The following is a 12,906-nucleotide window of genomic DNA, read 5'->3' on the forward strand; positions in this document are numbered from 1 at the left end:
TTTTCATTATAAATTTAATTGATTTATTTCTAACGGAAAACTAAAATGCCACTGCCTCCACATGCAGCTGCTAAAATGGTTAAAAAACATATTCATATTTTTTCATGTGATATTCAGCCTAGACAAAGACAACTATAGTGGAAGGTGTCAGTTTTATGTTATGTTGCTGGTATGATGTCAATATGACATCAACAGGTCTTTTCTCTGTGTATTTTTGCTGGGGGGGGGGGCGCACGTCTCATGCAGGCAGTGTGTCCGCTCTAACCCGTAACATGGCTGCCGAAATGAAAACCATGACGTTCTGCAGCCGCCACACACGCAACTCATCCAGTGTGTTCCTGGCCTTAGAGGTTGTTATCCTGTCTCCCTTTGCTTCAGTAAAAGCTTTTTTTTTTTTTTTTTTTTTTTTTTTTTTTTTAAACAGTGTATTTGCATCAAAGTGCCTCAGATTTATGTTTCTCCATCGTTACATCCTGTACTTTCATGCTTGGTCCAACAGTCAAAAAGAATGAGGGATTTTTACATCTTGTAGGCAACAGGAAACAACACAACTTCAATAATGAGACTGGTAAATCATTCACTGCTGGGTGAATCCTAAGTGCCCGGCTGTGCGTGTTTCCCATATGTAGAAATTATTTTGGTGACACCAAAATACATCTCAAAAAAGGTTTTGGATTTTGCAGTTTATTAATTATCTCTGGAAATGTACCTGAAAGAGGCTAAATGACTTTCTCAATCAGTGTAGTTACATTATAAATGCATGACTCCCAGATGCCACCTCTTAAAATTGTGTGCTGATAAATCATCTCTACAATTCCCCATTTTTCAGTAAAATTAATCTAAGATGTTAAGGGAAGAAACACACATTTCATTCTGCCGTCTGAAGTGGCAGGTGGTAATTCCTCATTTCTTCTTTGACTTTTTTTCTCACATGAGCAATTTCAGGGCAGTGGCAAAAAAATTCAATCATCCAATTTGGCTGATTAAAAAAAAAAAACCCCAAATATTTGCTGTTGATGTGGAGGGAGTATGTTTGGGGTTAATGCCTCTGTGAGAGATGAGCTTTAGTCAAATCCCTCTTCTTCTTTTCCTTTTGTCCAAAAAAGTATGGATTATTTTATTTGTCACTCCACAGAAGAACCCAAGTTACCATACCAGTCAAGAAGAGACCAGACCAGGACACTCAAAGACCAGACCAGACCTCAACAGAGCAGACCAGCAGACGCCAAATGGCCTCTGGTCTACGACTTCACTACGGGAACCTTCCATGCTGAAGAAATATGTGTATTCATGTGTTTGACAAAGATAGAGAAAGAAAAAGTGAGAGAGACTGAGACTCTGCAATGGTTTATGACCAGTTGCCTGTGTGTGTGTCTAAGTGAGAAGGTCCTCCAGTGGTGTATCTACGACACTCCGTTCACCAGCGGAGGAGCGTCCTGTTTGTCCTTCTTCATCCCTCGGTCTCTGATGGGTCTCTGATGATGATGACGGGACGGGCCCTCGCCGCTGGCACCGACACCACCCTGCGAGGAGGAAGGCCCTCCTCCTCCTCGCCCCCCTGACGAGTGCTGCACGCTACGCTCGTTGTTACCGTCCACACGGATCTGTGGGAGAAGAGGAAACAAGTACAGTTTGGTCCCACAGTGCACAGGTTCAAATGGAAGAGATTAATGTGTGTTTGCTAAGCCCTGTCCCCCTTAGTTACTCTGTCAAAGTTTACATTTTCATTAAGATAACGGTGGCAGATTTGTAAACCACTTGAAAATCTTTTTTGAGACAATGGCTTCTTAATTTCACATGGAGGTAAACAAAAGGAGGCCCAGTGGTCTGGTCATAACGATCTGGCCATTGTCAGAGTTGCTTAGGTCTTTACATCTTTACACCTGCTCTTTTCTCCCACGTCCAACAGGTTGACTACAAGATCCAAGTGTTTGCTTACTGTCTGATATATCCCATATATTGACATGCACTGTAGTTAAGACACAATCAACGTTATTCGCTTCAGCTGTGAGTGTTCAGAATGTTTTGGCTCATCGGTGTAAACTTGTTTGTATTTTCAAATTGTATGTTTTTATTCTTAAAATTACAACAGAACAAGCTTCCATGATAAGAACTAACTGATGTATTTGGCAAATGTAATGAAACCTAAGTTTAGCTGGACTGAGAATCAAGGTTTCTGTGTGGGGTCTTAAAATGTCCATCCAGAGACAGCTTCACATAACTCGTTAGAGTTTGTAAGAGTGAGTGTGTTTTACCTGTAGGGTGTCTTCCTGCCCTCTTGTTTTGGGGTCTCTGACATGACGAGGTCTTGGCTCGCTCCACTGCATGTCGTCACCTAAACCCAGACAAAAAAATTCTGAGTCTCAACTGACGGGTTTCATCCCTGCTTCCACCACTGGACAGGAAGGGATGAACTTGTACTTGAATCAAAAACCATATATAATATATATATATATAATCACTGTCATGCAGCCAAAACCTTCACATGTTCTGCCATGTCTAAAGTGAACAGGGCGTTGGCATGGTTACATTTATGAGCATCATAATTAGATTTATGTCAGGGAAGATTATTTTTATGCCTCTGTGCCAGTGAAAGATGTGGCTGGAGGCATTATGTTTTTGGATTGTCCATCTGTTCGTTCCATTCTTGTGAACGTGACGTCTCAGTAACGCCTGAGGGAATTTCTTCAAATTTGGTACAAATGTTCACTTAGACTCAAGGATGAGCTGATTAGAATTTGCTGGTCAAAGGTCAAGGTCACTGTGACCTCACAAAACATGTTTTTGGCTTTAATGCAACCATTCACTGACTAATTAACAGCAACTGGACTGGTTGGTGGAGGCAAACAACTGTAAGGCAGTAATTCTTGTTTCTATAAAAATGTGGATCTCTTTGAATAGCAAACACTCATAATGAGAATTCATTAGCGAGGAGAGTCCGCAGAGATCTCATTATTTGATTCACATCTATTCTTCAGGATATGATGTGATGAAATGCATCTCAAACTTATTTATTTCCATTCACAACACCAATTTACTTCTTTCTTTTTTCTCTTCTTTTTATACCACTTCAATTAAGATAATGTCCAGTCATTATCTTCAAAATTTGCTTTATCTCCAGTCAAATGGTGGAAAAATAATAGGTAAACAGTTGTAACTGATTAAGAAAAAGTTTATCAGGCTTTTCCACTGGAAATATTTTACTTGTCTCAATAAACTCCCCAAAATACCTGCTAAGGACATTGCTACAAAAAGATCAATGACAGCCAATGATAATTACCACCCACCTTTATACCCTCCCCCTCCTCTTCCTCTCCCGCCTCGTCCCCTTGGTCCTCCGCCGCCTGCTCTCTTCCTCCCATCTGTTCGTCTGGGCAGGGTTCCGCCTCCTGTCATCAGCTCCTCGGTGGGGGCCAGCGACCAATCGCTGAGTTCGTCTCTGTGGTCTGACTCAGTCTCTGAAGCGTTGGATGCCTCTGAGTTGGTGCCTGGGGGACAGAGTACACAAGTCAAACCTTATTAAACTGCCTCAGAAAAAGACAGCATGTTATTTACCTTTGATTAATTGTTTAGTTTTATTATAATGTCGTCGCCTGGGACTCTTCATTCAGCAGTTGTACCAGCTGTATCTTTCATGTACTTCCCATTAAAATGTCAGAAATCTAAACATTTATTTTACCCTGAAACGGGTAATTCCACTCATCAAATACAGCTGAGAATAAACCCAGTCTATGCCAGAGATTCAGCTCCTTTGCTTAGTCATTGTGCCTTTCACATCCAAACCTGTGAGAGCACTTAGAGCTCACTGTAGGAGGCAAACACTTGAACATGAGATGAGTATTTTATATTCAGGTGCTTCAGTTTCCCTTGTATGTGTACAAGCACAGTATTTAAGATGTTATGATTATTATTGATTATTATAATTATTAATTAATTTGTTTATAAAGGATGTAGTAATTTTTATCATACCTGAGGCGAAAGCTGCACCTCCTCCTCTTCGCCCTCGTCCACCTCTTCCTCCCCCTCCTGTGTACGGCTTTCCTCCTCCTCCACCTCCTCCTGCTCCTCTGCCCATACCCAGCCCCATGCCATTATCGAACACGTAGGTTTTGTCTTTAGGGTTTCGAGGTCCCGTTCCTCCTCCTCCGCCTCCTCCTCCTATCTGTCTCAGCTGCTCGTCAATCTGAAGACGCTCCAGACGTAGCTGATCCACCTCCTGTGGACATGGATGATTGGAAAAAATCAAAACGTATGTTTATCCTGGTTTAGATCATATTTGGACCCTTGTACACCCTTGTATAATATCTCATATTATTCAGGTCTCTGGTTGCCTGCATTGATAGACTCTGATCACCAGTAAAGCAAAAATGGGAAACGGCAAAAATGTATCCTCTACATTACAGTATTCATGGCTTTTCCTTTTACTTCCATGTATATATATTCATGCTTTATTGACCAACAAATTAGGATTGAGGAGGCGTATTCAGGTTTTCCGTAACTGAAATAAGCGCTTATCCAATTTCTTGAAACCAGGACATAATATTTACAACCATAAACCACAAAGTCCAAAAACCCGGCATCTAAATCTAATCATACTAAAGCTCATGTAAATTTATGAATTTAAACATTAATTTTTTCACATTATGATCTTAAGAATCTCATACTTAGAAAATTTTGTATCATATCAGAATATTTTACAGCTGCATAAATATTTTTGGCCACTTGGGTGCAGCACCAACAAGGTGTAAAAACAAAATTAACAAAGGAGACTGGACCAAAATATTGAAATTGATGGCTGTAAAATCAAAAGCAGCTGATCAAATAATTCAGCTCCAAAAATAGTTCATTCATTCATCTGATCCATTCATCAACATTTTTAGAAAAATATTAAAGTGCAGAAAATAAAAAACTGCAGCTTTAAATTATTGCACATTTCTGCATGAAAAATTATTTGTGTTGATATGACAATAATTTACTATTAAAGTTATAACCACTTGCTAAGCGAAATGAGTAATCAGAGAAACCACAAACCACCATTCATGACATGTTAAGTCACTTTAACTATAACACTGTATACAAATATATTGTGAATATTGTATTCATGTAATTTTGAGCATTATGCTGTTAGTTTTATTTCGTTGTTTAAGAGCAGAGGCTGGTTAAAAATTAAAACACCTGATGCAAGATTTTGTTACGACTAGAGGTTCCACAAACCTTAAGGTAGTTGAGATGGTAGTCCAGCAGTACTGTAGCATTGGAGATGCTTTCCTTGGTCCCCACAAATACAAATGGAACCATGCCCTGTGAGAGAGGCGTAGAGCATGAAACAGAGTGATTAGATACCATCACTAGTTCAGTTATATCAATTATTGGAGTTAGGTCTTACCATTAAAATTAACCTCTTTTATGATTTCTTAACAACATGATGCTTTCACTAAATAACATCATGTAGGTTGTGTTGGTGTCACATAGCTCAGTGGGCAGAGTAAGTGATTTTAAGATTAATTAAAATGTTTCTTTCCCACTGACCTCGTCTGCTGCTGCTGCTGCAGCTGCTGAGGGCTTTTTGTCGTTTTCAGGCTCAATACGAACCCGCACCACACCAGACTTATCAACAACTTCCTGGATCAGTTTACCGTTCTTGCCAATCACCTTCCCTGTAAGGGCACAAACATAATCAATCACAGTCTGCTGGGACTGAGGTTTAATTATCTGTCTAATCCTTAAATAAATTCAAGTTACCACATGAATAAGCTCACTGTCTCAGTTGAGTGATTTTCTCACCTACTAAGTTCCGGGGAACTTTGATGACATCTTCAGAGAACTCCAGGAAGCTCCTGGCCACGCGGACAGCATCCTGGTCCTTAGGGCAAACAACCACAGAGCAAATATACAATGTGTCACTTCATTACCTCACTCAGGTTTAACTTTAACATAAAAATATAAATAACATGAAGGGTAAAGGTCTCTACATACATAGTTTATACTAGTAAATCCAGAGACAACACAGGCCAGTGTGCATATCTATCAATGTGTCAGTTCATCAGTGATTGGGTGATGATCCTCAGTATCAGTCGAGCCCTCCTACCTCTCCGTATATGTGAAAAGTGCACGTTTCTTCATCCAGGTCTATATTAGTGACTCCAGGGACTTTACGAGCTTGCTGGATGTTGGCCCCATGAGTCCCAATGGCAAGACCCATTAAATCATCCCGGACTGCAAACTGTTCATGAAACCGTGATGCCAGTTGTCTGGAACTCTATCGAAACACACAGACACACACATAAAAACATTAATCGGTCCCACAACAGAGCAAACAGGAAGTATAGGAGTCTTGATGACAAATCCTTTAAGAAATCTATAATAATTTTTAACTGCAATATTATTAAATTAAATGCACGTGTACACAGACACATATATTTGAAGTTGTAGATGTCCATAAGCATCATGCTTTTTGTGTGTGTTTGTGTAACTGTCTACCTCCAGTTGTCTGCTGGCCTCTTCGTTCCTCAGCATGAGAGACAGTTTGGTGCGGAGGCTCCTGAAGTGCATGTCACTCATCATGTTGGCCCGCTTCGTTGTGACCTCATTCACTGACTGTGAAAAACAATCAAGACCCATTTCACACACGGTATCTAAATGTGGAATGTGTTAGTGATGGAGGCCATTTACAAAAGGGGGTGTGATGTGATGTGATGTTGTAAGTAATACACATGGTGCCCCAGTCACACAAATTTGGATTATGTGCACAAAATGTAATTCAAGAGATAGACAGAAGACTTTTGTCTCATGTTTTCAAAGAAAAAAAGCTTCAGTTTTATATACCAGTATGACAAGCTGCTTTTTCTCTGAGTCATAGATGACACTGAACGCTCCCACTGCCTTCTTAAAGTCTTTGTGTGCCGATTCCTTGGAACACCTGTCAAAACAGAGTTACACAAACTCATATCATGTTCATTCATGACACTAAATTATTCAGTGATAATTACTGATTATTTAGGGACAAGTGTGCACATAACTGCAATTCATCACAGATATGTGCTACCCTTATAATAAATCATAATTTAGTTTTTGTAGAGTGTAATACAAACATGTGCATGTGTAGCCCAATCACTGCCATTTATTATTAAAGGCTTATAAAAGTTTGATGATTACAGGATTTAGACAATGAAAACCAACAACAATGTGGCTTACACCTTCTTAAGTTGTTGCTACATATTTGGGTGTCATATTAATGTTATACAACACTGCTCCTCTGTTGGTATTAACATTGTGCCACACATAAACACCCTGACATTGTGTTCCCCTGACACATGTGGCTACAGATCAGCAGGCTCCATTTAAAATTTGTATACTACAAGTAATATACTAACCCTCACAGGTGTTGTAATTCAAAACTTTGAAAGTTTCTGATGCTTTACCTTCAACTTGCACAGTCGATACAGAGCATTAGCTGTTGGTGCAACAGTGATCATTGTCTGTATACTTGTCCACTGTGTAATAGTTCCATGATCAAGCGTTACTTCAAAGCAGATAATTAAAATTAAGAATTTTTAACTACTCAAGCTCCTTGAGTTTGTTCCTTGCATAAGCCCAACGTTTACTTACAAATCCTGCTGGTATTTACCTTACAACCCCTGAGATGTATTTGGTGGACATAAAAGTATTTGTGTGTGCATGTCCATATAATGAGCTTACATCTGTCGTAGATCCTCGGGTACATCCAGTCTGATCTTGATGAAGGTGGTTTTTGTGGCTGGTTTATTTGGGTTGACTGGCCGTAACCTCTCCAGTGTCACTATCTCATTTAATGTAGCGTCGCATGCAGCGTACTCTATTACATAGAACTGGATACAAGAGACAAACAAACATATTGTCAGAGTGATCCAGTTCTGCACAGTATAAAAAGCAAAATGTGCAACAGCGGGTTTGGAAAAAAAGTCTAGATCCTAACATAAAATATAATTATCTGTTTTAATTACTTAATTAATCAAAATTTTCTGGAAAAAATGTGGGTAAGAGAGAAAGTGAGAGAGAGACAGAGGAAGAGACGCACAGATACAAAAAAGACAGTGGATGATATAAAGTGTAAAACCAGGACACAGACAAAAATGGGGAATAGAAGTAAAAGAAGAGCTCAGAGCCATAAGTCTGACAGGTTAGCCTAAATTCAGTCTGCCAGTCACTTGTTCAATAGCTGCAAACTCAACTAAACACCTACCATCAAAATAACTCTAGCCACCAGAGAAATGACTGTATACTTGAGCTCAGGATCTACGCAGAGCCACTTCAGGGCACTTGAAGAACATTTCTATGTTTTTAGTGTGTATTCTAAAACTCTTGGGCTTCGTAGGCCACTGAAATTGAGGATCAATGCAGGACTCAAAGAAAACGGGTCTGACATTAATGTGTCCAGCAGGGCAGTGTTAAGGCTGCATTTTAAGGAAAATGAAGTCACTACAGCAGTATGGCATAAATGATTATGAATAGATGAACCAGTGACATTGTTGCCATGCTGCTTGGTGATTGGTTCTGATTTGACTGATAGCTTCAGTCCTCAGAGTGTTAATGAGCCTCAGAGCTAGTGTATCCTGAGCCCTACCTCTCCTTTGACCATGCGAACCTTGGCCAACCACCATCCACATGGCTCCTTGTCATTAGCCCTGGAATATACCTGGCAACACACACAGACGATTAAAGGAATCTGGCACAGAGGGTCAGGACAAGTCAATAAACAAACTTAATGCAGAGATCAACTGATATGTGCTTATTTTTTAATCCAATCCATTTATAAAGGGGACTTTCAGACCTTTTTGAGAACTTCTCCATTGAAAGTTGCCATACCTAAATGAATATTCCTTTGCACTCTAACTACACCAACTTTGTCATAAATCAGCCGTCTTTGGTGGCAAAATTTTTGTAAACAATTGTGAAGGTATTGAATCAGTCCCACCTCGACCTCATCGCTCTCATTGATCTCCTTGCAGAACCCTGTTGGAGGAGGAAATCGCACATCCTGAAATGGGATCTGACGCTCTGGCTGCCAACTAGGACAGAGGGACAGAACATTAATGCAAATATTTGTGTGAATTTCATGATTGATAAAGGAAACACTTCACAGTATATTATATTTTGTTGTGTATGTGCATAACTCACTTGTTTTCAAACGCTACAGTGACTGATCCTTCGTGAACATCCTTCACAAAGGCCTACAAGAATCAAAGTAGGGAATGACATATCAGAATAACCAGGACTTGATATACCTGTATTAATAATCAATAGGAGCTTTACACTCAAGCATGTAAAAGGCCTGCAAATCAGCTACCCAAGCACAAAAACATCAGTAACCAAACAGCCTAATTTTTTTTCTTTTTTTAGGCTCTGGGTTCAAGTCAGGTTTGATTCTGTCTCTCTCTGGTTGTACACACAGTCTGCATCCATGTGTGTCAAGTACTGCAAGTAGGACATGCAATGCCTAGGAGGAAAAGAGAGAAATAGAGAGCCTAACCTAGCCTATGGGTAGTAGATGAAATGAAGCAAAAACTTCCAAAAGGAAAGCTTCTCAAAATCCCCAAAAACACAGGGAAAGCTGTTTAACTGTGCCAACTTTATGACCTCTTTGACCCATAATCATGCTGTAAACCTGTAAACGTAGCTCCTCACCGATTTATGACAGCTTGAACCGTCAGTTTTAGGAGCAAAGTTCTGAGGATGTAAGCTACATTCATCTGGCCAAAATTGGGATGGGCTCAAAGGCAAAGAAAAATTGCCAAGGCAGCGAATGTATTATGAGATAATATAGTGTCATGTGCAGGCACTTTTTAAATCAATCTATTCCTATTAATTAAATTTCATTAAATCTGGGTACTTTTCAGTAAAAACTGACAACTTTGACATTTATCCATGCAGTCTGGTGTCTTACAGTTTCTCTAGTCAGAAATTACCACAGTGGTGATGATAAACTACCTACCTCCAAAACCTGTATGACTGTCCTCATCTTAAGAAAGTATCAGACCACTAATTGCCAAATGACTACATCTGATTTACTGCATGAATTAGTTGAAACAACTGTCAAATAATTTCTTCAGTATTACTGTCATTTTGCAGATGAATGCAGTCATGACAATTACTATGTTCATTAATGGCCACAGCAGATGAATATTATTGTGATGCCAAAGAGACATCATTTTCAAGTAATGATCAATAGCTCATTTATCTCTAAAAGATCATTAAAAACAGCTTTCATAGTCAACCAAAACCCTCACAATCGTTCAACTAAAGCCTTCAGATTCAGAAATTGTTTATTTAAAAAACAAACCTATAAACAAGCATGTGATCTGCAATAAGCTGCAACCTATTTGGCTCGATTAAACCCAATACATGTACCAAATTTAGCTTGGTATTAGCATCCTGGACCCAGGCTGAAGTCCACTTTCATACAAAATTAAAGACTGTGCAGCACTGGTGTGGCTCTATGACAAAACACATCTCTGTCTCCTACAGCTCTATACACACACTGAGGAATTTCAATAAACTGGGCAACTGATACTTGTTAGTAGATAGATTTAATCTCCATATCTAATGGTATAGTTGTATAGTCCAAGAACAGTATAAAGCTAATGACATGTACTGCATTACACTTACAATTTAATAATAACTAATGTTAAGAACCATTAACATCCTCATAAATAAAGTCTGAAAATGACTTAAGGCATCTGGAATTTTTAAAACTAGGTTACTCTACAGTAGCCGAGATCCAGATGTGTGTAATCCCTACCCACATCTCAAATACATTTGTGCGAACACTATTGAACTAATCTACTGCCAATTGTGTAACTGTTTTTTGGTGAAAGTTTGAATAATAACACATGCCATTCAAACTGCAGGCCAACAACACTATTTGCATCTATTCACCCACTGCTGATGTTGCCACCTCTAACTTGACTTATTGCCAAGTAAAATCCATAAAGGAGTCTTTTAGCAATCAGGAATATGCTTTAGTGAAGTAGTCATTTCTTCATACATTTAAAACACTTCAGCTGGCACTGAATGCAGCGTGAGGAGTCTACAGTGTAAATGGCAACAGTCAAGTGCAATTTAAAGATTTGCAGGAAAGTTTGCTGGCCAACTCAAAACGTATTACAATGCAGAATGCTTTCTGGAGGCTGTACTGTGCAGTCATTGCATTCATATGCCTTATAATAGTTTGGCAGCATCAAAGCTTCTACTTCTAGAAAGATGACATTAGGTGCAAGCAATCACAATCCAGTCTCACTTATTCTGTAACCAAATTAGTAGAGCTACTATACACTAAGTACACAGTCAGCGGATCTCAGCTACTGTATTGTGCTATTGTAATTGTTACCAACTTTCTTCCTTTATACTGCCACACTTATATGATGGCTACAATGAGTAGTTGCCTTGGAGATTAAGGTTTTACAATCAAAACATGAGTTCAAATTAAAATATTGGTAATTATTTGTATTTTCTTCCTTCTTTTCTTCCAACCTTCTGTCTTTCCTGCTTTTTTGTTTCTCCTCCCTTTCATTGCCTTATAAATACAATCTTTTCATCCCACATCAAAACTTGTATGTTAATAACCTGAGGAACTTGAGTACTTCTTCCATCAATGATACACACAGGCCATGGGATCAACACCTGTATATCAATATTTGCTCTTGTGTCTATCTTGCTCATAGATATTAGTTAGATAACCCTGCTTTGCAAGACACACTCCTAACTTACTCCCCTCAGTCTATGGTATTAATATGATCAAAGACCGGGAATTTTGGATGTTATGCAGATGCATAACATCCAAAATTCCCGTTCATCCTACTTGTTGACTCTTGTCTTCAGTATAACCCCCAAATTCTCACCAATATTGATAAAACAAAAGCTACCAGCCCACTAGAGGAATCATGCAGGTAACACATAACACCCAAATTTGCTGCTGTTATCCTGAATTAAAACACAAACCGTGACCGAATTTTAGTACTTCTGTATCTGCAACCAACTGCCCACCACATTGCCCATCAATTTACAGATAATAGAAGACTGCGATCACGTCAACGTTATCAACACTACTACAAATGCATTGGTTTAGCACCGACATTAACACCAATTACTCACTCATTCAGCTAGCAGCACTGAGGTTACAGCAGCAGCCTAGCGTTAGCTTTGTTTACAGATTTTCAACGGACAGAACCAATGAGGCCCGCAGATACAAACAAATGTTTCTTAGCTAGTCCAGCAAGGCAGTTTCATGTTAGTTAGCCTAACGTTTATGCATAGTGTCGTAAGTAAGATGACGACGCTCAACAAAAGTCATTTACTTACCTTATAAAAGGCCCCACTTGTTCCCCTCACTTCCACGACTAGTTCATCCATGACGCAAGTTACTACAGCTCGCTAGCTAGCTAACCACCGTTAGCGACGTTAGTAGCTAGCTAGCTAGCTAGCTGGCTAGCCTGACGCTAGCCAAGGCACAGTTTGCTATCGTTGGCTTCGCAAGCTAGCCAAAATAGCCTGCCAGTTGGATGCAAGAAGAGGCCACGATAACTGTCTGTGACCGTAATGTTGTGTCCCGTTTTGTACAGTCTATGAATCCTGTTTTTGTTTCCTTCAGGTTTGAAATTCCGAAAATATAATAAATCAAAGGCGACCCATGTAGCTAGCCAGGTTAGCTGGTAGTTGCTAGTTATGTTAATGTTGTGTGATTAGTGGTGAAGCAGCTACTGCTGGTCGCATCTCTCCATGTGACGTCTCCACGTTCTTCCTCTACTGAAGGCTGAGACTGCTTACACTTATCTACGCCCATTGCTGCTCTCCACAGGTGATAAATGGAAATGCCGATTTCACATAGCAGGACAATTCATCTAAATAAAAACAAACATCGCCCTTATGCTG

General features: G+C 39.5%; 1 protein-coding gene across 2 annotated transcripts; it reads right to left on the bottom strand.

The window, feature by feature from the left end:
* Positions 1–384: 384 nt before the first annotated feature.
* On the bottom strand, positions 385–12,705 carry fmr1 (fragile X mental retardation 1). 2 transcript variants are annotated; one of them, XM_022751675.1, is made up of 15 exons: positions 12,337–12,705; positions 9,157–9,209; positions 8,954–9,047; positions 8,603–8,674; positions 7,699–7,847; positions 6,826–6,919; positions 6,481–6,597; positions 6,089–6,259; positions 5,785–5,863; positions 5,530–5,657; positions 5,215–5,301; positions 3,970–4,216; positions 3,288–3,488; positions 2,256–2,335; positions 386–1,604 (listed from the first exon to the last, which is right to left on the bottom strand). In XM_022751675.1, exons 1-15 carry the CDS (start codon positions 12,385–12,387, stop codon positions 1,404–1,406), a joined length of 1,824 nt encoding a protein of 607 aa, XP_022607396.1. In that variant the 5' UTR covers positions 12,388–12,705; the 3' UTR covers positions 386–1,403. The 2 variants fall into 2 exon arrangements, with proteins under 2 accessions (XP_022607397.1, XP_022607396.1); XM_022751676.1 differs by lacking the exon at positions 8,603–8,674 and having other exon boundaries at positions 385–1,604.
* Positions 12,706–12,906: the final 201 nt, after the last annotated feature.

Source organism: Seriola dumerili, unplaced genomic scaffold, assembly GCF_002260705.1.
Source record: "Seriola dumerili isolate Sdu_G_001 unplaced genomic scaffold, Sdu_1.0 BDQW01000161.1, whole genome shotgun sequence".
Lineage (NCBI taxonomy): Eukaryota > Metazoa > Chordata > Actinopteri > Carangiformes > Carangidae > Seriola > Seriola dumerili.

Bases quoted from the DNA above. Each gene is read 5' to 3' on its own strand.
- fmr1 (XM_022751675.1), bottom strand. From the start codon at position 12,387: ATGGATGAACTAGTCGTGGAAGTGAGGGGAACAAGTGGGGCCTTTTAT. The intron at 5,864-6,088 runs GTAGGAGGGCTC...GTTTGCCCTAAG, and splicing joins CTTTTCACATATACGGAGAG to GACCAGGATGCTGTCCGCGT. The intron at 1,605-2,255 runs GTAAAACACACT...CTTCTCCCACAG, and splicing joins GGCAGGAAGACACCCTACAG to ATCCGTGTGGACGGTAACAA.